The following is a 23,976-nucleotide window of genomic DNA, read 5'->3' as shown; positions in this document are numbered from 1 at the left end:
ACAGGGATGAGAGAAAACTTAGGAAATCGAAACCTCACCGCATTGTAACTCACATGCCCAATGGACTTCCACAGCCCGACCTGAAGGCGGAGGGATGCACACCTGCTGCCCGGGCCGGCATGGGCGCCCAAGGCTGCCCACCCACTGTAGTTTGCTCAGGTCCTCAGAGTGACACAGCTCTTTACACGGTGCTTACAAAGCACTCTTGGCTTATTATTTCATGCAAGTCTCATGACAACGTTGGAAACAGCTGTCTTACTAATCACAATTTACAGAAGAGGCCCAGAGGGGTCAAGTGACTTATGCAAGGCCACACAGCCAGACAGAGGCAGACTCAGGCCTCTGGCCCTGGGGTTTTGACACTGCCCAGGGTTCTCTCCATGAGTCCAGGGGGCCTCTTCTTCCTTGCCCTTCACTCACTCTTTTTTCTCTTGTTTCTTTACCCTTTTCTACCTGTGCCTCATTCTGCTGGGGCCACCCAGCCTGGCCAGCACCGCCTCTGTTTTGTGTACCTCATGCTTTAGGCCAGGGTTGTCCAAACATGGCTGGGAGGGGTAGGAGGGACAGCTTAGGAAAAAATATATAGGTTTACATCATAAAATTACAGATTGTGATTCAGCGGGTCTGGGGTGAAGACCAGAACTCTGTATTTTTGATAGGTTCCGTGGTACTTAATTTTATTTGGTCACAGATGCCTTTGCTAATCTGATGGAAGCTATGGTCGCTCTCTCCAGAGAAATACACAACACATAAGTGTGGAAGACAATTCCAGATGGTTCTCAAAGCCTAGCCAAGAGCCAAGAGCCCCAGATAAGAACATGAACTGGACAGCATGAACTGCTCGCTATTCCCCATACCTGACCAGCATTTCCCACACTCGATCCTTTTAAGGTTGTTCTAGTAGGACCCTGGCCCAGTATCATCAGTATCTCCTGGCAGCTGGTTGGAAATGCCAGATCTCAGGCCCACCCAAGACCCAGAGATCAGAACTGGCACTTTAACAAAATCCTAAGGGGAAAGTGCCAGGGTTTTAAATTTGCAGTGGCTGTAAGTCACCTCCAAAATGTGCCCCTCCCCCATCGAAAAATCCCCCAAACCTCAGAACCTGCCAACCCAACCCGGGTGCCCATCTTAAGGAAGCCACCACATAACCTTCCAGAGCCCTTAGCGGGGACTCACAGCCCCCTGTCTATCCAGTCTGTAATTGCCGTTTGTCTCCAGACTCTCCCTGAAAGCAAAAATTCAGTAAGGTTGTTAAATGTTTCTTTGTTTCTATCTGCCTGCTTTTCATGACCTCCATGTCCCTAAGGTCCACCCCCCAGGTCAGCACCTTCACACGGGCATCTCAACTGTGCTCACCAGCCACCCTCCCCACTCCCACCCCCACACCCCCACACTGCTCAGGCCACCTCGGGCAATGAGATCTCCAACTGAGGAAAGTGACTTCTTCCCTACTCTGCTCCCCTTGGCTACAGTCTCTCAGAGGGGCTGCAGTGACTCACGCTGTGACTATCCCACCAGTGTCTTTCCACTCGCCCCCTGGCCCAGGGCAGCCCTTCACTGCAGGGCCCAGGTGCTGCTCCATGGGGGCTGGCCCAGAGGGGAGTCTAAGGGACCAGCCCCTGGCTCGGCTGGGACACCACTCCCTCCCCACAACCAACCCAGGCCACTGCAGGTGAATCTTCCCTTTCTCTTCCCAAGGCTATCTCCACCTCCCCGACTGCCCCCCTCCACCATCCTTCAACCCCTTTCTACCCCCTCAGGTAGTGCCATGAGTCCTGCATGCAAATAAACCTGGGGCAGATCCAGCCCAGGAGAGCGGATCCAGCGGAAATGCCTACACGCTGGAAGCTTGGGGTGAACTTCACTCAGCCCCACTGCCCATGGATACTTAACCATTCTTTCCGGAAAACAAGCTTCATGTTTGGTTGGCTTACCTCAGTCCCCCTCCTGCTGCTACCTGCATGAATGCTCTGCTAGGGAGACAGCGTGGTCTATGAACAGGGGTGTGGCACTGGAAGCCTGGAAATGAACACACGCTCTGCCATCCACCTTCCACGCCAACCAGGCCTCCCACTGCCTCTTTCTCGGCCTCGCTTTCCTCATCAAGAAAACAGGGAGATGATCTCTAAGGTCCTGTGCTCATCTGGCATTCTGCACAAGAATAAAGGTTTCTAGTCCTTGAAAGGACAGGAGTCACAGAGTTGGGGGCCCAGGAAAATTGGCTCTGGTATCCCTGGAGCTAAAAGCAAACCTGGAAGGAGACCTGGAGGAGGTGTCTAGGAAGGAACTAACCAGTGCAGAGCCCACTGTGGGTCTCACTCAAAGGCCTAAGTGGCAGGGCGTGGGAGGGGAAGGGACACAGAAAGCACAGGCAAGGGGGCACTGTGCTAGATGGAGAGGGGGAAGCAAGGGACCTGTAGAAGAGAGCCGAGGCAGAGGGCCAGGTGCTGGTTTCTGACATTTCTAGAAAGCTCAGTCTTATTTCCTCTTTCCGTCACCCCTGACAGTGAGTGGGAGTCTGGGATGATGACAAAAGTCCATGCAGAGGATGCCTGTGGGGAGCCAGCCCACTGGAAGGAAGGAAAAGAGATTATTCACCAAGAACTTTTCCATTCCTCATCTCTGAGGGGATGGGCAGGGGCCCGGGGGAGACTGCATATTTCAGGGAGTTGCCAAACCTTGACCCTGCCTCCCTCAGTACCCTTCTTTGGGCCTTTCCCTTGTATGCTCCTGAGCAGGGACCCAACCCAGATCTTGTGCTGGGACATTCCCAGCACGGCTCCACGTGAGATGGCCTTGGCTCCAGGCCCAGCAACTGGAATGCAGGCTCCAGCCAAACGCATTGTGTTCCATGGGATCTGGGAACTTCCAGAGCTGCCTCAGAGTGGGAATTTCCACTTGTTTCTCCTCTGTGACTGACCTTCCAGCTGAGGCGAGCATCTCTGCTTGACAGAGAAGGTGGGAGGAGGATAGCTATCAACAAACTTTCTCTTCTATTCCCACCCTCCCATCTTGGATCTGTTTACTGTCTCACACTCGGCAGAGACCAAGTCACTTTCCAAAACTGATGATCCTTCTTGGAAGTAGAGACTTAGTTTCAAAGCATTAGAGGTCCATCTAAATACTCTGAAAAACCAAGAAGATTTCCTGTGGGACCCTGGTCAGTTGCCCACACCTCCCCCCACCCCCACTCTCTGGAATACGGTTTCCTCACATGGAAGGGAAGATGTGGGAGCTCGCCATCTCTCCAGAGTTTTTGGCTCCAGGTTCCAGGGTTCTAGGCTTGACCGGGACATGGCTGACCCAGGATCTCAGCATCTTTAAACCTGTTCACCTGGACAGAACCCAAAGAATGGGTGGGTTCCTCAGGGAAATGGGATCCAACCCTCCCAGCCCATGGCAGGGGAAACTGAGTGATTAGGGAAGCGTTTTCATTACTATGAGGGAAAACTCCTGGGAAGTTAAGGTGAGGTGGTCTGGGAAGACATGGGTGAAACTGCACAGTCTACATTCCAAAACATGCTTTATTCATCCAAGAAGAATGGATTGGCAGAGCACTGAGCCCAACGCAGAGGGCTTTCGATGAGGGCAGGAGGTTAGAGGACTAGCAAGACAGAATGAAAATAAGGCTCCGGGAGGGGTACAAGCCAAGCAGCACACGTATTGACTTGTTCTCTTTATTCTGCGTTTTTGCAATTATACCCAAGAGTCTAGAATGGTCTCTCTGCAGAGTCTCTGCTCTCAGATTCTCTAGGAAACCAGCATCCATCGGGAGACAAGCCTAGCACCTGGGAATAAGGATTCTGGAGTCAGAGCATCCTGGGTGGGAAGCCCGTCTCCACCTGCTCTTACCCGTGAGATCCTGGACAAATTATTTACCTCGATTCTCCACCCAAGGAAGATGGGGGGTTTGGAGGACTGAGGCAATGCTGGGAAGGCCCTCAGCACAGGGCCTGGCTGCTGGGAGGCACTCCAAACCAGCGGTTCTCCCTTTCCCTTGCCATTGCTGACCACCAACTGTGGACCAGACACGGTCACGTGCTCAGGAGGACCCATTTCTTATCACACAGGTAGTGACTGGCAAGTATTTCTTCTGGGAAGCTCTGTGGCTTTTCAGAGGGTTCGTCTCCACAATCCTTTAAGAAAGTAGAGTCACTAGATCCTTCCATGGCCGACTGGGCAAAAGTGAGCTCAGAAGCACGAAGCCCTGGAAGGAGAGAGTTGAGACCCAAGTTCTAGTCTCAGGCTTGACTCAGCCGCTAAGGGGCCTCGTGGAATCCTATTGTATTTGCAAAAGAAAGGAATTCGCTGAAATCAGTATGAAGGTCTTTAGGGTTTTATGATGGTGATTTGGGGGTTTCTGGGGATAGTGCTAAGGCAGGCATTTGAATCCTGTAATACTGTTCCTCTGCTCACTCTCAGGCTCCCTGGGAAACAGAAAGGACCTGGGATACCAGCCCCCCACAACAGGGATGCCCTTGGTGCTGCTGCCTGTGCTGTTAACCACAGACTCCAAATCCCACCGCGACTTAAACCACAAGGAATGTTCTTCGGTTTGCCTTTCGATGTCTGCTAATTGGGCAGATGTGGAGGACAGAGGACGCCCAGGTGTATCAGCAGCCAGCCAGCTGGATGATGAGTCACAGACACTGTGCCCTGGGAACCCTGGCAGGTTATTTAACCCCTCTGTGCCACAGTTGTCTAATCCATAAAATGGGAATTAACAATACCTACCGGGTGGGATTGGAGAATTGAAAGACCTGGCATTTGTAAAGGGCTTAGGGTCTTCCCAGCACAGAGTAAGCACTGTCTGAGTATGACATGGAAATTTCTTTGTAGCCCTATATGATCTATATGGCTTCTTCCAAGTCTTAAACCCAGCGATCCTTAGAACTCGGTTCTACAGTTACAAAATCCTATAGTTCTGCTAAGCTTCGATTGTGCTGAATTTTTTTTATTATTATTATTATTTTTTATTTTATAAACATATATTTTTATCCCCAGTGGTAGAGGTCTGCGAATCGCCAGGTTTACACACTTCACAGCACTCACCATAGCACATAACCTCCCCAATATCCATAACCCCACCCCCCCTCTCCCAACCGATTGTGCTGAATTTTAAGAAGCAAATGGATTTAGTACGCTGCTGGGGAGCCCAGCAAGAAGGCATCAGGACCCATTCCTGGCTTGGAAACCTCATGGGTTGTTGCCTAAAGGCAGGCGAGTGAGGGGGAGCCTGAGATGCTGTCCTCTCCTGTGACCTCTCTTTCCTTGTTTCCTCTTTTACTGCAGAGTTTTCACTTCAGAGAAAGTGGAATTCCTCGGAATAATCTGCTTTGTTCACATCTGTGGTCGCTCTGGGCATAACTGTTCACCGCCCACCTCCACTTCTGCTGGTCTTAGCAGCAGATGGAAAAAGTGTCCCGCCCGGACTCACTGCTTCCTCCTACTTCCTGGAAACCTCCCAAGGGCCCCACACTTGCTCAGCACATTTTTGATTCCTCTTCGTCATTCATTGAGAATGATGCTGCCTTGGGCCAGACTTTCTTTCTTAGCCCCACCCTCTTTTACCCTCAATAAAAGGCGGGCAGAGCAGCCCCAGGAGCCAGAGGAGCAGAGAGGCTGAGATCAACCCAGAAACCTCCAGGTCTCACGCCCAAGCTCCCTGCTCCCCACCAACATGAAGGTCTCCGCCACACTTCTCTGCCTGCTGCTCACGGCTGCCGCCTTCAGCATCCAGGTGCTCGCCCAGCCAGGTAAGCCCCTCTCGCTTTCCCTCCAAAGCTCATCACCACACCTCTGGGTTCTCATGGGCCACCAGAGCAGGAGGACCACCCACAGTCTCCCGTCCATGACTGCTTTCTGACATCAGGAGAGTCAGAGAAGGACTGAGTAATCAGTGAAACTGATCACTCGGTTGCTCCCGGAAATTCCAGCCATGGACCCCAAAACCTGTCCTTCCAGGTCTCCAGCTCTACCATCATCCCCTCAGTGCCCCTGCTCCTTGTAGCTGTGTTTTGGGGGAACTGGGGTGATCAAAAAGAGGGGACTCTGGTGGAGGGTGCTCAGGGTAGAGGGGAAAGGAGGAGACCCAGAATCTGGCCTGTGCTTTGTTCAGTCCAGCATCCAGAGCCAGGGCTCCGCAGAGGCATCGGGGGTCAGGGAAACTCATAACTTGGAGCCTGGAGGGGGACCCTCAGCTGATCTTCCCTGACCCTGGATATTTGGATTATCTGTTCCTCCCAAGATTGATGATTAAGGACACTCCCAGGAATTATCCAGTTTTAACAACTCCCGCTTCCCTCCGTTCATTATCAATGCTATGCACCCATTATAAAGTAGAGGAAACTGAGTTCGTATAACATTCAAGCTCTGAAGCATAGGCAGAAATATTGGGATGTATGGATCCTACCTCCACTCCTGACTTCCCTTTGCCTTCCCCTTACTGCTCCTTTCTGCTATGATTAAGATCAGAAGAATCTAGTCCATCCTAAAATGCTTTTTCTTTGTGGTCTTATTTCCAGATGCAATTAATTCTCCAGTCACCTGCTGCTATACATTCACCAATAAGAAGATCTCAGTGCAGAGGCTGGCGAGCTATAAGAGAGTCACCAGCAGCAAGTGTCCCAAAGAAGCTGTGATGTAAGTTGAGCACCTCAGCCCTCCCTGGTCAATTTCTTCCTCTGGGAGCAAGAAGAAAGCCTTACAAACTTAGAGTCAGAGATGTGGGTCATCTGATCTAATATCCAACGGTGCCCAATGGGAATATTGAGGCCACAAGGTCAAAAGAGACCCCCACCATCACTCTCCATCTGGGAGCTTATACACATCCTCCCAATTTCCTTAGCAGAAAGTCAGGATGGCTGAAACTGGGACAGTTGCCTAGGTGCCCTCTTTCCACCTGCCTTCTCCTCTCATTCCCATGGCAGCAACTCAGGGCAGAATGGGCTGGAGTCCGAGGCAGAGATCTCAGTTTGACTCTAACTCCATCCTCTCTCCTCTGCAGCCTCAAGACATTCCTTAACAAGGAGATCTGCGCTGACCCCAGTCAGAAGTGGGTCCGGGATTCCATGGCACACCTGGACAAGAAAACCCAGACCCAAACAGCAAAGCCATGAATACTCACTCTGAAAACCGAAGAATCTGAAACTAATTTATTTTCTTCTAACTTACCCAAATGCCCTGTGATATTTTATTATAATTGCAAAGGGTATGAACTGTATTGATATGCACACGATGCCTTAAGTAATGTTAATCTTATTTAAGTTATTGATGTTTTAATTTTATCTCCCATGAATACTAGTGTGTTGTTGTTTTGTTTTTTGTTTTTTTTTTTTTTAATATGGAGACTTGGAAACAAACTACTTTCCTCTGGGGGCCCCAGTTCCAACCCCTGGGCTGGTGTGAAGATCCTTGCAGGGATCATTAAGGCAAGACTACGTTTTAAATTCCAAAGATTGCTTACAATGGTATTGTGGAAATGTATATTCTGTAACTATTGATCAATATACATATACATATATTTTTGTACAAAATCTGACTTCTGGTGTTTTCTTGAAGGAAATTAAAAAGCTGAGCATAATCTTGGTGAGGAAGAAGGAATATGGTTACAGAGGGTGGGTTTGTGTTGGGAGGAATGACACTGTGGATTGGCCCTGGTCTTTTCCACTGGGTAGGCTCCTCTGAGTAACTATAGAAGAATCTTTAAGGCCAGACCCAGTCAGGCATTCCAGTCACACCACCCCAGTCCCCGAGACCAACTGCCCAGGTCCTAGTTATCCTTGTACCCTGTTTAGCAACACCCCTATCTCCTTTCTCACAGCCCTTGACCCCTGTCCTCAATCTTTCCCATAACCTAATGCTACTGCCCCTGAACTGGGATACTTGCCCCCAGTCTCTCCTCCTCCAAGTCATCTCCAACTTAGAGTAATACAGACACTGCAAACTTTGGGAAATCATGGAATGATTAAATGACCATTGATAAATGGTTATGTTAAGATTTCATAAAGAAGATATGACTTCAACTTATCTTTGATGAATGCACAAGATTTTTCTAGAAAAAAAAATACAGTATCATTTAGAAAAGGAAGAAGAACTTTCTCCGTCCCAAATAAATAAATAAAATCTTAAAAATGGGGTAAGTCTGGGTGGCTCAGTTGGTTGAGCGTTGTCCAACAGGTGATTTTAGCTCTGATCATGATCTTGGAATTATGAGATTGAGCTCTGCCTTGGCTCTGTGCTCAGCGTGGAGTCTCTTTTGTCCCTCGGCTCCCCTCCCATCTCCACCCTCACACTTGCTTGCTCTCTGTCTCTCTCTCTGTCTGTCTCTCTCTCTCTCTCATTTCCAAATAAATAAATAAAACCTTAGAAGAGGATAAAAAAGAGTGGAAGCCAATACCTAGAGTTAGAAATGATGATGATATGTACATAAAAGAGGGTGAAAACCCATGAGATGGGAGTAGGGGTCCATATCTATGTCAAGGGATGGGGAAGTTTAGGAAAGAATGTTGAGTCAAAGGTTCTGAATGTCAGTGTGGTAAGTCAGTACTCAACCTCATAGGTTAAAAGGAGATGTTGAGAATGTCTGCACCAATGTGGAAGGACATGCCATGTTTGGAGGCTCAGAAGTGAGTCAGTAAATGTAACTTACTGGCTTCTGAAAAGCCTGGAGAAGTATGGACAAGGGAGAGGCTACTGCCATGATCGAGACAAGAGGTGATGAGTGCCTGAATATGAAACCCAAGAAGCAACTTTGGAGAAGAATGAACTAGGTAGAGTGAAATGCTGTGCACTGTAGAAGGAGAAGGAACTATCACATAAGACATAGAAGTCCCTTCTATAACCCACATTCTAAGGAGACAATTTCCCTGAAATCAGAATGTACTTCTGTCCACCACTATCCCCATTTCAATTCAAGGAGCTTGGGATCATCCATTTATATGGATAAGCCTCTTTTTCCTGAATGTCCGCCTAAGGTCTATACTCCCTTGGATGGCATTTAACCTTACCTGGAAGGTATTTGATCCCTCTAGGTACAGACAGCCTTTTCACTAAGGAAAGTAGATATCTTGCCCTATTTTAAAAAAGATTTTACTTACTTATTTGAGAGAGAGAGAAAGCATGGTGCACAAGCCCCTCTGAATGGAGTGGCAGAGGAAGAAGGAGAAGCAGACACCCCATTGAGCAGGAAGCCCAATGTGGGGCTTTATCCCAGGACCCTGAGATTATGACCTGAGCTCAAGGCAGCTGTCTAATAGACTGAGCCACACAGGTGCCCCAATATCTTGCCCTACTGAATAAATTCTGCGTGGTAAATGTGCAGATCCATCAGGCCAATCTGGGGGGGAGATGGCTGGTGTATCAGGCTAGACTGGGCAATGCCTTCTGTAGCTGGGGAAAACGCTGGCTGGCAGAGACACTCAAGTTCTCATCCCAGCACTGGCATTGACTCACTCTGTCATTCAGGGCAGATTGAGTCTTCTGAGTCCCCACCAGCAAAGTGGGGATGAAATGTGTTACAAATAGGAACTCCACAGAACCAAGGTTCAAGGATCTGCGAATGCATGTCTTGGCAAACTTCCATTTCTACCAGTTGGAGCTGAAGAGGAAGAAACGGGATTCTGTTTCTCCATCCCCAAGCCAGTCCAGGTCCCTGGTTTGGGCTGAGGGATTCCATCAAAGCTCCAAGTAACATTCCCCAAAGTCCGCTGAAGCATCAGTCAGCAGACGATTTATTGGCTGTTTTCTAGGGAGCTCACTGACCCAAACGCCCTGTCCACCAGCCTTCCCTGCCTTTCCTCCACCTCTCCAATCTGCAGCCTTGTTTGCCAACCAGGACTAAATCCCTCATGGCAGTGGATGCCAGGAGACGGAAGGGAATGCAGGGCAAGCAAATGGTACATCCCCATACAGTTTACTGAGCATGAGACCCTCTGAAGCCAGGCAGATTTGAGGTGGGGGGTCTCGAAGGAGGGGAAGCTGTGAGAGGGTCTGTCTGTGAGGTCAAGCCCAAAAGTAATCTGCTCACATTCCCTTTCCAAGCCATTTTTTTTTCAATCTTCAATCCATTTTTTTTTTTCCTGCAGCTAAGCATGGGAGTCCTTGCTCTCCGTGTGACGAAACTATGAACACGAAGCCCTGGCAAGAGGCCCTGGTTTAAGAAGGAATGCCAAGTGCGGTGTATTCATTTCCTGCAGCTGCCAATGATCTTTTCCAGGAAATCTATGCTTTTTCTATTGTACTCAAGATCCTTCCAGCCTCTGCTGGATTCCAGAATTGTTTCTACATTATTATTATTTTTTTTTTAGTATTCATTTCAGCAACTTCCCTCTTCCAAGTATCAAAGTCTCTATTAGTTTCTTATTGCTACTGTAACAATATATCATTAACTTAATGGCTTAAAACAATGTAAATATATTACCTTATAGTTCTGGAGTTCAGAAGTTTGCAATGACTCAGCAGGGCTGCACTCCTTCTGGGGGCTCTGGGGGAGAATCTGTTTTCTCGCTTTTTCTAACTTTTAGAGTCCACCCGCATTCTTTAGCTCATGACCCCTTTCTCCATCCATCAAAGCTTTAAAGTGGGGAGGGGTGGAGCTACAAAGGATCAAAGTTTTCATATGTTGAAATTAAGATGACATTAATCTTAACCAGGTTGTGATACATGATAATGTTACTCTTCAGAGTAATCACTAAGAAAATAACTAAAAATGTATATATAATAAAAGAAAAAAAAAACAGAATAAAAGGGTATCTAATAAAATGGTACTCTCTGTGCATCACAAAACGATAAACGATAATAAAAAGAGGACTGAAGTCAGTAAGATGGCCAAATAAGATGTCCCTTGCTCATATCTCTCCCTAAACAACAATTTTGCACCTATCCATGGACAAAAGTTACTTTGGGGGCTGTGGGATCTGGCACCATGCGCCAAGGAAGGAGCCACTCACCCATTCATCGGGTCAAAAGCATATAGATACCAGTCCTGGCTGCAGAACCTGCAGGGACCTCTCTTGGCTGTGGTCTGGGAGCCCCTTGGAAAGCACTGCCCTAGGCAATCTCTTACAAATGAAAGAACATCTGTGGAAGCCCAGGTTTTAGGCAGAGAAATTCCAGCACACTCTCAGAAAAACAACAACAACAAGTCAAGTTTGCATGCATTGGAGAGGGTAAGAAGAACAGTTTGACATTACCTGCATCCCTCCGTCCCCAAAGCGACACCGATCAGAGCCAAGAGAGACCCTTTTAAACTGTGATTTCTCCCTTGGGGGGAAGCAAGAGCACCCGGGGGAGCTTCTCCAGCTCCTGAGCTAAGACAGGGTTGCCAAAGAGACCCATTTGCCTCCTGCCTCCTCCGAAGCACTGATTCATTGAGCTGCATGACTGAGTGGGCAAAAAGGAGCTGGCCAAACACAGATAAGACTCTGACGGGGTTCAAGGGACATGGATCCCACTAATGACACCACAGACTCCATTAAGAAGCCTGCCTACAAGCCACTGGAGATGTCAAACCAGCAGATCCCCCTTAAACGGCCCATGGGCACCCCCATACTCCATGACCCTCACCCAAACACCCCCTCCAACCTATGGCTATCTTCCTGTGAGTGTTCCTGACAAGGGAAAGGGCAAGCTGTGACAGACAGCTAGGGGGCAGGCACAGAAAGCCACATGCAGCAGTGATCCAGGGCGAGACCACAAACATGGGCTCTAGCTCCACCCTTGGGAAAGCATGGCAGAATGTCAGCACTTGGCCGGGTGTACTGGGACTGAGAGAAGGCATGCAAGCTTAAGAATTCTGTCACAAGAGGAAGCAAGAAGCATGGAACAGTCCTATCTGTAGAACCTCTGAGAAAGCTTCAAAATCACTAGCAGAGCTGATGGAAGGAAGTTGCCTCCCAAAGTCAGTCAGTGAAAACCAGAAGAGGTGACTACTGCTTCTAATTCAAATTCAAAGAAACAAAACAGGGCTTCAAGGAACATGAAAAATCAAGGAAACATGACACCACCAAAGGCTTACAATAATTTTCCAGTGACTGACCCCAAAGGCATGGAGATCCAGGATGTATCGGAAAAAGAATTTCAAATAGCCATTTTTAAGGAAGCTCAGTGAGCTACAAGAGAACAGAGAAAGACCTTTTAATAAAATCAGGAAAACAAAACAGAAACCAAATAAGCTTACTAAAGAGAGAGGAATTATTAAAAAGAAGTTCTGGAGCAGAAGGTGGGATGAAGGAAATGCAAAACACAATAGATATCATCAACAGCAGAGTGGACCGTGGAGAGGAAAGAACTTGTGAAGAAGCACCTAGAAATGTTCTAGTCAGAGAAGAACAAAGGAAAAAGAATAAAGAAGGCTGAAGAAAGCCTTTATGATCTATGGGATATCATCAAAAGAAGCAGTATTTGGAGTCCCAGAAGGACAGGGAGGGAAAAGGAAGCAGAAAGCTTACTTTCTTTCATTAAAGAAGTAATGTCTGAGAACATCCCAAATCTGGGGGGAGATTTCAATATCCAAGTTCATGAGATTAATAGGTCCTCAAACAAACTCAACTGTAAAAGCTCTTCTCCAAAGACATATTGGAATGAAACTGTCAAAAACCATAGGCAAAAAGGATCTTAAAAACAGAAAGAGAAAAGAAACTTGTTACTTACAAAGGAAGCCTGGGACGGTAATCAGGATTTACCAGCAGAGACTTTACACTGGGGAGACAGTGGGATGACATAGTGAAACCACTGAGAGAAGAAAATTGCCAATCAAAACACTACCTGGAAAAGTTGTGCTACAGAAATGAAGGATATCTGGAGACTTTCCCAGACAAACAAAAACTGGAAGTCTTCATTACCCCTAGACCTGCCTTACAAGAAATGCTGGAAGGAGTTTTTCAAGCTGAAAGGAGAGAATGCTCATTAGTGACATGAAAACATATACATCACACTAGGAAAAGTAAGTAAATAGTCAAATTCAGAACACTCGAATACTGTGATATATTAAACACTTAACTCTACTATAAAAGTTAAAGGACAAAAATTATAAAAAATAACTAAAACTATAATAATTTGTTTATGGTTACACAATATAAAAAAAGGTAAAGTTGTAAACATAAAAGGAGGGATAAAAGGGCAAAACTTTTTTTAGAAGAGATTTTGTTTATTTATTTGATAGAGAAAGACACAGCGAGAGAGGGAACACAAGCAGGGAAAGTGGGAGAGGGAGAAGCAGGCTTCCTGCTGAGCAGGGAGCCCAATGCGGGACTCGATCCTTGGACCCTGGGATCATGACCTGAGCTGAAGTCAGATGATCAATGACTGAGACACCCAGGTGCCCCTAAGGGTAAAGCTTTTGTATGCTGTCCAAGTTAAGCAACAAGCATAAAATAGACTGTTAAATCTGTAAGATGTATTATGTGAACCTCATGGTAACCTCAAATAAACATCTATAATACATATGCAAAAGATAAATAGAAAAGAGTCAAAGCATACCACTATGGAAAATAATCAATTCACAAATGAAGGCAGCAAGAGAGGAAGAAAGGAACAAGGGAACTACAAAATAGAAAACAGTAAGATGGCATTACCAAGTCCTTACCTATCATTACTCACCGAATGTGAATGGATTACATTCTCCAGAAAAGGCATATGTGGATGAATAGATTGAAGAAGAAAAAAAAAAAAGAAGACCCAAATATATGCTTCCTATAGGAGACTCACTTCAACTTGAGGGACATATATAGGCTCAAAGTGAAGGGATGGAAAAGATATTCCATGCAAATGAAAACCAGAATAGAACAGGAGTGGGGCACCAGGGTGACTCAGTCTTTTAAGCTTCTGCCTTCGGCTCAGGTCAAGATCCCAGGGTCCTGGGATAGAGCCCTGCATCGGGCTCTCTGCTCAGCAGGGAGCCTGCTTCCCCCTCTCCCTCTGCCCCATAACCCCCAACCCCAGCTAGTGCTCTCTCTGACACTCTCTCTCTCAAATAAATAAATAAAGTCTTTTAAAAAAATAATACAAAACAAAACAAAACAAAAGAGAACAGGAGTAGTCATACTTACAGTGGACAAAAGAGACTTTAAGCCAAAAGCTGTAAGAGACAAAGAAGAAAGAAGAAAGATCACAAATAAAAAACCTAACTTTATACTTCAAAAAAACAGGGAAAGGGTAACCTTAGCCCAAATTTAGCAGAGGGGAGGAAATAATGAAGATCAGGGCAGAAATAAATAAAGACTGAAAAACAGTAGAAAAGATGGGCAAAGCTAAGAGCTTCCCATCAAGCCCCTTTTTCATTGATATCATAAGCAATTGGCTGATGAGCTTGTAGTGTGTGTGTTAAGAGAGGAGCAGCTTAAGATGGGCAGTCAGACTACTGGTTTTCAAAATCCAGTCTTTGGATCCTTAAAATACATGTGGGGGAAAGGATATGAAGACTCCTGTCTCTGCTTCAAACTGAGTAGGTATACTTTGATTTTGTTCATAAATTTGGCTTTCCCTCCCTTGCTTTACTTGGAAAGATATTTTCCTAGCTAATCCCATATTTTAAAAACCACAGCATTCCATGATCTTATTATGTGCCTTGTAGCCTATGGAACAGGTAGTGGTTTAAAAACCTGCCTGCAAACTCTTGTATGTTCATTGAATTAAGAGATGTGGTCTGTGTTCTCTAACTCTGAACTTGGGAGACTTAAATCATCATGTAAAATATCCACATCCAGCTATGAAGAGGGGCCCCTGGAGAGATGGGGATGGCGGGGGGGAGAAGATTCCATTAGATTCAACCCTCAGCTGTTTAAGACCTGTCACCTCAGACACCTGACATTGAGTGAAGGCCTTGAGACGACCTCAATCCCAGCCATCACCCAGCTGCAAAGATGTAAAAACAAAAAACAAAACAAAAAAAAACCCTGAGGATGAACTGCCTTGGCTTATTCAAGAACAAAATCAGCGATTGCTCTTGCTTTCAGTCACTGTTTTCTGATGGGTGGTTAGAGGGAAGTTGATTATGACAATAGATACTACAATTTTAGGTATTATTCTAAGAATACTGAAACCTGTGTTTCTGCTAATGTTCTATTATTGTACTTTTTGGATTTTAGAAAAGCCAGCAGGATTTAAAGCAGGAAAGGATCTCTGGAACCAGGTGTCCTAGAGATGCTATCTGAAAAGGAAAATTTGGGGAAATCCCTTACATCTCTTTGATTTGGTAACACTACTTTCTTTCTTTTTCTACATGAAGTGTTTTATTTCAAAAAAGCAGAACCCTTAGTAAGAGTCATAGGTCACACGCCACCTGGGCATAGCCCACACCTCGCATACCAGCCCTGAATCCGGTGGAAGGCAGGCCAACATCAATCATGCCTTCTCTCTCATTTTCTAGCATCTTTCCCAGGGCGGAGCAATGGGTCAGCACATGTACCATTCCGTCCTATGATTCATTCCAAATGAAGTCCTGCCTATCACCCACTCACTTTCTTTCTATTCCTGTCTGCTCCTATAAAAGGAGGGCAGAGCCACCAGAGGAGCAGAGAGGCTAAGACCAATCCAGAAACCTCCAGCTCTCATGCCCAAGCTTCCTGCTCCCCGCCGACATGAAGGTCTCCGCCACACTTCTCTGCCTGCTGCTCATAGCTGCTGCCTTCTGCCCCCAGGTGCTTGCCCAGCCAGGTAAGCCCCTCTCGCTTTTCCCCCGAAGCCCATCACCACACCTCTGGGTTCTCATGGGCCACCAGAGCAGGAGGACCACCCACAGTCTCCCGTCCATGACTGCTTTCCGAGATCAGGAGAGTCAGAGAAGGACAAGAAGTGAAACTGATCACTCAGTTGCTCCCGGGGAATTCCAGCCATGGACCCCAAATCCAGTCCTTCCAGGTCTCCAGCTCTACCATCATCCCCTCAGTGCCCCTGCTCCTTGTAGCCATGTTTGGGGGGAACTGGGGTGATAAAAAAGAGGGGGACTCTGGTGGAGGGTGCGCAGGGTATTTCCAGAGGTGGTAGAGGGGAAAGGAGGAGACCCAGAATCTGGACTGTGCTTTGCTCAGTCCAGCATCCAGACACAGGGCTCCGCAGAGGCATCGGGGATCAGGGAAACTCACAACCAGGCCTAGATTGCTCAGAGACCAGAGGGGGACCCACAGCTGCAGACCCCCGTCCTGAGGAATCGGGCTATCCTATGAGCCCCCCTAACAACACTCAGAGTTGTTGCCACTTCCTCTTCCCCTCACAGTTAGCGGTGGTATCCTTCCATTTCACGGTCCATGCCGATGAGACTGAGAGGTTCAGACCAGAGACACAGCACTTAGAGTGGCCAGGATCCCTTTCCTTCGACTCTCCTCCTTACCGTTCCCTACGTTACAAATAGGAAGTCCCAGCACACACCCTAAATAACCCTTGTTGTTTCAACAGACGGGATTAATAGCTCAGCCACCTGTTGCTATAGATTTGCCACTAAGAAGATCCGCATCCAGAAGCTGAAGAGCTACAGAAGAATCACCAGCAGCTACTGTCCCCGGGAAGCTGTGATGTGAGTGACGCCATGATCACCCGCGCTCAACCCTTGACCTTGAGTTCTGCTCCCAGGCAGTGGATAGAGTTATTATTAAGACGAGTTGGAATTTAACCCCTAGATGCTTAGACCAGCTCTAATCCAATCCCAGAAATTTTTTGTGGGAAAAGGGAATTGGAGAACATAGAGATTTCCCATTCCCAGCTCCCTGTCTAGCTGTTAGTTCAGATATCGGTTCCTTCATCCAGGACACGAGCTGGTTTCCCCCCGGGCAAGCAAAAGTAGCTACTTCCCCTGAGTTCCTTCCATCATCCTCCCGCATCACCCCAGGCTAATGGGACAGGCCAATTTCCCACAGAGTGAGTTACACTCCCAGGTTGAATCTTCAGTGCACTCTGTCTAACTGCCCTCTCTTCCCACAGCTTCAAGACCAAACTAGCCAGGGACGTCTGTGCCGACCCCAAGCAGAAGTGGGTCCAGGATCTCATGGAGTACCTGGACAAGAAAACCCAAACCCGAAAGCCGTGAACATTCATGCCCACAATGAAGCCAAGGCAGTACCCAGGAAACAATTCATTTATGTTCCTTATCTTTTCCAACATACCTTCTGAGATTGTTCTATTATAATTTTAAAGAATATGAGATTTGTGTAATAATGTGAATCATAGTTTTTTCTTAAGTAATTCTTTATGTCTTCTAAGTTGATAATATTTTAATTTAATGTGCTCTGGAATTGAATGTATTTTAAATGTAAACCCTTGGACATATCCCATGACTTCAGCCCACCAAAAACTGCGGGATGCTCCCTTCCTCTCTACCTCATTGTAACGTTGTGTAGATCTTTGCACGAATCAAAGCAAATATACATATACTTAATTTTAAGAGGAGATGTCCCTATGAAACCATAAGATTATTCTAGAAATGAGTATTTTTTTATATGTACAACTCTTGAATTTTTACATAAAATATATTTTTGGATAAAACTTGACTTTGATGCCTTTTAAAAGGACAAGATAAAGCTGGTGGGAGTACCAGGGAGAGGAGGGCTGGTTTCAGAAAGTAGGGCTTGTGTTCTGGGGGAATGAGCATAGGATGGACTCTGGGCTTGTCCCCAGGCTGGGCTACCCTGCACAGCAACGAGTCAGGTTGCCTAGGGCCAGGTTTGGCCAACTCCACAGCTCTAACTGACATCAGCTTCAGCCATTCATTCAAATACCTTCTTCCTTTCCAAAATTATTTCCTTCCTCACCATCCCACATCCTTCCCAAGAGCCTCTCCCCTCAGCTGTTGCCTTAGTCTTACAGCTGGCTTGTTTTCTTTTTTCTAACCCTTGAATCTAGAATAATACAAGTATCACCTGCATTGAGGAACCAAGGAGGGACTCAACAGAGGACCTCAGACGTTCCCTTCCACATCTGGGAACCACGTGTCATAGAAAGATCTCTATCTTTATATGTTGAGGGAGAACAAGGAGGGTCAGAAGGGTATGAGCAAGGAGGGCATGACAAGGCAACATGCTAAAAAACCCTTGATAACTTCAAGCTGAGCTTCTTGGAGAGAGAGGGTTGCTCAAAACTCCCATAGAAATTTCAAGGTGTCAGGAGAAATCAGACACTTTGGTGGCAAGCAGACAATTCATAGGTGACTCGTGGATGCTCAGGCCAGGTCCAACAGCCCTTTCCTCCCCACCTCCCCATAGTCCTCAACCCCAAACATCTCAAATGCCAGTCGGGAACAACAGTAGCCCGATCCAGGCAAAAGAGGGATACTCTAGTGCCATGAAACACAGTAAGCCCTGTGGTCCAGGCAAATACCAAGCAGTGTCAGGTCGTAGGACGAGCAAGAAGAGATGGGTTCCATGTGCCCAAGGCCTAAAGGAATCTGATTACACTCTCCCTGTCAAGACTGTCTATTCATTTTCAAGGAATTCTGAACTCATTGTCCTCATTGGGCCTCTTTGGACACAGGGCATTAAAGAGAAATTTGAAACCACAACCAGGAACAGAAGCTGATCCATAACTGGGCATGGAGTTTAATGGGACTCAAAAATCAGTCTGGGTGTAAAACCAATGTGCCTAGTAAATTAGGGCAAGTTATTTTTCCTGACCAGGCCCCCATCCATGGAGATTTATGGTCTCATACTGGCATCAACATCTCTTAGACATTAATGAAAATTTAGATTTCCAAGTACCATCACCAAAGATTCTAATACAGAGTGTTGGGTGGACAAAGTGCCCCTTCCAACTTTTTAACTGGTTTCCAGCCCTGTCTCCAGAAGTGTGAAGGGTACACCCTGATGTTCTCCTTCAGATCAGTGCAGTCTCTGGGCCTGATCTGTGCCTCTGGCTTAGACATGAAGAGTGACTTTGGTCTGAACTTTCCCACCTCCTAGATTTGGCCATTGGACATGCACCAGCTTTGAAAGAGCTGAAGTTGTAAATGCCCACCTCATGCTCATGTGCTCTTCAGCATTTTCCAGCCTACCTTGCATTTATTTAGGGCCATATGACTGGATTTTAACCAACCAAGTGAGGACCAAAATGATGTAAGCCACTTCCCCATGACAGCTCATTCTTCTGGGCTTCTCTTCCTCTGTCATGCTGACCTTGGAGTCAACGTGCTCCAAATTATCTCAGCCTTCGGATGGAGGCATCCCATGTCCTTAAGCCACTGGAGGAGAGCCACATGGCCTACCCTACTCTGTGACAGGCAAAAGAAATAATCCTTTGTTATATTAAGCCATGAAGTTGGGAGCTTAGCTTAACCCCAATTAATAGAGGAATTGGTGTCATGATCATGTGTAGCCAGTAGAAACCTAAAATGTGTAGCATTGACTTGACATTTGGCAGCAGACAGTGAGGAAACTATCTCAGGTTGAAATGATGGAGAATCTTGTTACAAAGTGTCAGAGCTGTTGGGTCCTCTGCTGAAATTACAGCTCCAAGGAGAGATTTTTTAAAATATGCATTAGTAATGCATTGGTTGATTTTGTTTGCATTGGTCAGGGTGTTGAGAGAAAGAGATGAACTCAAGAAAGCATTGACTTGTTTTAAAGCAACAATGAAACATAATCTTACATTGTTGGAAAAGCCATCTGTAGTCATTTGTAGGTCCCAAACACTAAGAAAAGGCTTAATTTAAGGAGAAAAAAGTAAAAAGATTTCAGTAACAAAAATCCAGGAAAAAAACCTGAGTTGGACGCAGTAACTAAAGGCAAAAATCAGATTGAAGTTGTCACCCTGCCATTTCAAGCCTCATTAAGAGGAAGGAGGAGAGAGGAAAAGGCAGAAAAATAATTTGAGAAATGTATCTAGAAAGAAATGGGCTGTGACTACTGGCAGATAGATCTGGCTGGGTGGAAAGAGATCAGAAGCCTGCTAAGTTCTCAAAAGAACTAGACTATATTACCAATAAAACCATGAAATCCTGCACTAAAAACACATAGCCATTGACCATTCAAAAGGAAAACAAACTTCAAGCAAGCCATCTTCCAAGGCTGCAGAGCCCTGTAGGAGAATATGCTCCTTCCATGCCCACTTCAGAGGTGGCCAAGAGGAATAATATAGAAGGAAGGACCTCACAAAAACAACCAGGACCCAGGATCAAAAAGACAAAAGAGCTTCCCCAGATTGCAGAATCATGACTAACTGAAGGTAAGGGACTTAGACAACATTTGCCTGAAGGACTGCAGGGTCTCTACAGAGCACTGGCCACTGGTGTGCCATCTTGCCCTCCACCAATGAAGGTGTTGGTTCCACGTACCTGTCCTCCTCAAACTTGATATATTACGTCAGGGGCAAATTCAGAGGTCACTGAACAAAGTAGATCCATGCCCTCACCTGACAGAGAGGACCACTTGCCATCCAGAGATCCTGGGCATTTATTTTGGTGCAATGACTTTATAGGACTTTGGGTTGGTCTCTCTTGGGGATTGGTTGATTGCATTAAGCTATTTTAAGAAGCAGTGAGCAAAGGACAGACTGCACAGAAACTATTAGTTCTTACCAAGTCTTCATGTATTCCTCTTCATTTCTCAGCCTTCCTTGCACTTGGAGCCATAGGATGACTTAGGACACATGTGGTAGAAGTTGCTTCCATGCCTGGTTCTTTAAAGCCCCCTGTACAATCTATCAACCTTCTCTCCCTTGCCTCAGTGAACATGGGGCAATCCAGCTGCTTGTAAATCACAGACAGCATCTGGAACATGAGCTTCTATCTGATGCTGGCTATCATTTATAAGCAGCTGGATCGCTGAGTTACTCCTTTGAAAAGAGTGCCTTGGGCAAGCAGCCTGATCAATGTCAGGTGGTGAAATGAACAACAAAGAAATACCTTTTGCAGTGAGATGCTGAGATTTTTGTGCTTGTCATGGAAGCATAGGCTGGCATTGCTGTGACCAACTGATGCCCGGAAATACTTTCACCATCCTGTCCCCATTTTCATCGTTGTGCAAAGGACTCAAGTTAGTTGCCCAAAGAGGATTATACAGGATAATGTGATAAGCAGTAAGAAAATTTTTAAAAAGAGAGCTCTGAAAAGCAGGCTTCACTTTTATAAGTGACTTCATGAAAGAGGAAGCTGCTTACCTTCCCTAAGCCTTTGTTGTCTCATCTTTAAAATGAACCTAATTAGAATTCCTACTTTGTAGGTTTGTTGGAGTATTTAAATAAGTGAACCCTCAGGAAATGAAGCAATGTACTGCTTGTGTACGTTGAGTAAGTTGGCATCGTTACTGAGAACTTGCTAATTGCTAGACTCATGGTTAGATATTTTTTTATTAACATATAATGTACTAATTGTTTCAGGGGTACGGGTCTGTGAATCATCAGTCTTACACAATTCACAGAGCTCACCATAGCACATACCCTCCCCAGTGTCCATCACCCAGTCAACCCCATCCCTCCTACCCCTCCCCTCCAACAATCCTGTTTGTTTCCCGAGATTAAGAGTCTCTTATGGCTTGTCTCCCTCTGGTTTCATCTTGTTTCATTCTTCCCTCCCTTCCCCTATGATCCTCTGCCTTGTTTCTCAAATTCCTCACATCAATGAGAGCATATGATAATTGTCTTTCTCTGATTGACTATTTTGCTCAGCATAATACCCTCTAGTTCCGTCCATGTCATTGCAAATGGCAAGATTTCGGGGCGGGGGGGTGATGGCTGCATAGTATTCCATTGTATATATATACACTACATCTTCTTTATCCATTCATCTGTCGATGGACATCTAGGTTCTTTCCATAGTTTGGGTATCATGGACATTGCTGCTATAAACATTGGGGTGCATGTGCCCCTTTGGATCACTACATTTGTATCTTTAGGGTAAATACCCAGTAGTGTGATTGCAGGGTCATAGGGGAGCTCTAGTTTCAACTTTTTGAGGAACCTCCATACTGTTTTCCAGAGTGGCTGCACCAGCTTGCATTCCCACCAACAGTGTAGGAAGGTTCCCCTTTCTCCACATCCTCTCCAAAATCTGTCATTTCCTGACTCATTAATCTTAGCCATTCTGACTGGTGTAAAGTGGTTTCTCACTGTGGTTTTGATTTGTATTTCCCTGAAGCCGAGTGATGTGGAGCACTTTTTCATGTGTCTATTGGCCATCTGGATGTCTTCTTTGCAGAGATGTCTGTTCAGAGTTAGAATTTTTTTTTTAAGATTTTATTTATTTATTTGACAGACAGAGATCACAAGTAGGCAGAGAGGCAGGCATAGAGAGAGGGGGAAGCAGGCTCCCTGCTGAGCAGAGAGCCTGATGCGGGGCTCGATCCCAGGACCCTGAGATCATGACCTGAGCCGAAGGCAGAGGCTTTAACCCTCTGAGCCACCCAGGCGCCCCCAGGGTTAGAATTTTTATGCTAACAAATATTTGGGGTAATCTTCCTCCTAAAGTAATAAGAAACTGCAGACGTGGTCTCAGTGACCCTTGAGAGAGAGAGAGAGAGGTAGCGCACCCTACTTGGTTCCGTTTTGCACAAGGGAAAAGGGGGTCCAGGGGCTACGATGTGGTAAAAGTTTCACAACACGGGGAGTCACAAGACAGAGGTTCTAGAATCAGGCTCAGCCTAAAACACACCATGTTGCCTGAGGGATTATGTCGCTGGTCCCCAGGTCTCTCTATTCCTTTTTTTTTTTTTTTTTTTTTTTTTTTTTTTTTTTTTAGCATCGGGCTAAGTGGCACCTGGGTGGCTCAGTTGGTTGAGTGCCCTACTCCTGATTTTGACTCAGGCTGGGATCCCAGGACCCTAGGATCAAGCCCCATATTGGGCTCCACGCTCAGCTCAGTGTGTTTGAGATTCCCTGGGCTCACCCCTCTGCTCCCTCTCTCTCTAATAATAAATAAAAAGTTTAAAAAATCAGATAGGGTTAGAACAAAGTTAAAATTAATATCTCTTTCAATTCTGTGTATAACTTCACATTATTAGAGGAAATCTAGAACACAGTTGCCAAAAAAAAAAAAAAAAAAAAAAAAAGCCTGATTCCTGGGATCCTTTTCCACTGATCATTCATCCTTCTTTGGAAAACACTCAGAAAGCTAAGATTCTGTTTTCACAGTGAGGAACTCATTTCCTTCCCATCACTCGGTCATTCCCCACCAACGCCCCACATATTTCAGACACAGACCAGAGAAAGTAGTGGATCCAGCCTAGGTCACTTCTGAGTAAGAAGCCGCCCCCACTTTTGGAGACAGCCAGGCAGCTGGACGGGACAGCTACTGAACTTGGACATCTAAGATTCAGTTTGTTTATTCCCACTGAGGTATCTGCGGTCCATGTTAAATCCAAAGTTCCGGAAGGAAAACACAAAAATGGAAAGTCACTTGCTGATAAGGCCCTCTAATCACCCAGCAGTTGTGAAATGATATCTACCAAGGAAACATAATTGCTCAACCACAGCAGCCAAAAACCTGGAGACCCCGCATCTCCCACAAGTGCAACCCAGGCATTTCTGGAAACCGTCAGGAGCAGGGGTGAGAGGAGGGGAATGAGGTCTCAGTAGAATCTCAGGGTGACATGTTTGATTCTGCTCAGGACTCATTTCTCCAACCTCTGATGACTTAGGTTTATTACCTGTGTCAATCCAAGTGAGATAATGCATGTTGTGGTAGCAAACAATCCTAAATTACCAGTGGCTTAGAACAACAAAAGTTAGTACCAAATAACACTGTACCAAATATCTGGAATTTTTAGAGTTAGATGGACACAACTTTTGAAGACGATCCATCTAATTGTTTCCCCTCTCTCCCACCAAACAAGCCAAGGGAAATGGCCCCAGGGAGAAGTGTTTCTAGGATGCCATGAGGTACTTGACCCAAGACCCCAATCAAAGTCATAAACATTTACCTTCTTGAAACTAAACCAAAGCCTGAGAAATGCTTGACTCATTTTCCCTGGTCTTCCTAAGATTCATTCTGAGATCATCTCATCATCATTCCAAGAGGAAAAGCTTTTGTTTAATCATTTTAATAAAATGTACTGCATT

The 23,976-nt window shown here is 46.0% G+C and overlaps 2 protein-coding genes across 2 annotated transcripts; both read left to right on the top strand.

Annotated features, from left to right (window-relative positions):
- The first annotated feature begins 5,600 nt into the window (after positions 1 to 5,600).
- On the top strand, positions 5,601 to 7,538 carry LOC125088018 (C-C motif chemokine 2). Its single transcript, XM_047708920.1, has 3 exons — positions 5,601 to 5,759; positions 6,528 to 6,645; positions 7,010 to 7,538. The coding sequence occupies exons 1-3, from the start codon at positions 5,684 to 5,686 to the stop codon at positions 7,119 to 7,121; spliced, it is 306 nt and encodes a 101-aa protein (XP_047564876.1). The 5' UTR covers positions 5,601 to 5,683; the 3' UTR covers positions 7,122 to 7,538.
- A 7,984-nt stretch (positions 7,539 to 15,522) lies between these two features.
- LOC125088020 (C-C motif chemokine 7-like) lies at positions 15,523 to 17,384 on the top strand. Its single transcript, XM_047708922.1, has 3 exons — positions 15,523 to 15,657; positions 16,396 to 16,513; positions 16,918 to 17,384. The coding sequence occupies exons 1-3, from the start codon at positions 15,582 to 15,584 to the stop codon at positions 17,021 to 17,023; spliced, it is 300 nt and encodes a 99-aa protein (XP_047564878.1). The 5' UTR covers positions 15,523 to 15,581; the 3' UTR covers positions 17,024 to 17,384.
- The last annotated feature ends 6,592 nt before the right edge of the window (positions 17,385 to 23,976 follow it).

The sequence above is a fragment of the Lutra lutra genome, chromosome 16 (genome assembly GCF_902655055.1).
Source record: "Lutra lutra chromosome 16, mLutLut1.2, whole genome shotgun sequence".
Lineage (NCBI taxonomy): Eukaryota > Metazoa > Chordata > Mammalia > Carnivora > Mustelidae > Lutra > Lutra lutra.
This window is presented reverse-complemented; position numbering and strand designations above follow the sequence as displayed.

What these genes read in the sequence shown, in the direction of transcription:
- LOC125088020 (XM_047708922.1), top strand. Translation starts at nt 15,582, where the DNA reads ATGAAGGTCTCCGCCACACTTCTCTGCCTGCTGCTCATAGCTGCTGCC. An exon ending in CCAGGTGCTTGCCCAGCCAG is followed by an intron (nt 15,658 to 16,395) that starts GTAAGCCCCTCT and finishes TTGTTTCAACAG; the next exon opens with ACGGGATTAATAGCTCAGCC. An exon ending in TGTCCCCGGGAAGCTGTGAT is followed by an intron (nt 16,514 to 16,917) that starts GTGAGTGACGCC and finishes CTCTTCCCACAG; the next exon opens with CTTCAAGACCAAACTAGCCA.
- LOC125088018 (XM_047708920.1), top strand. Translation starts at nt 5,684, where the DNA reads ATGAAGGTCTCCGCCACACTTCTCTGCCTGCTGCTCACGGCTGCCGCC. An exon ending in CCAGGTGCTCGCCCAGCCAG is followed by an intron (nt 5,760 to 6,527) that starts GTAAGCCCCTCT and finishes TCTTATTTCCAG; the next exon opens with ATGCAATTAATTCTCCAGTC. An exon ending in TGTCCCAAAGAAGCTGTGAT is followed by an intron (nt 6,646 to 7,009) that starts GTAAGTTGAGCA and finishes TCTCCTCTGCAG; the next exon opens with CCTCAAGACATTCCTTAACA.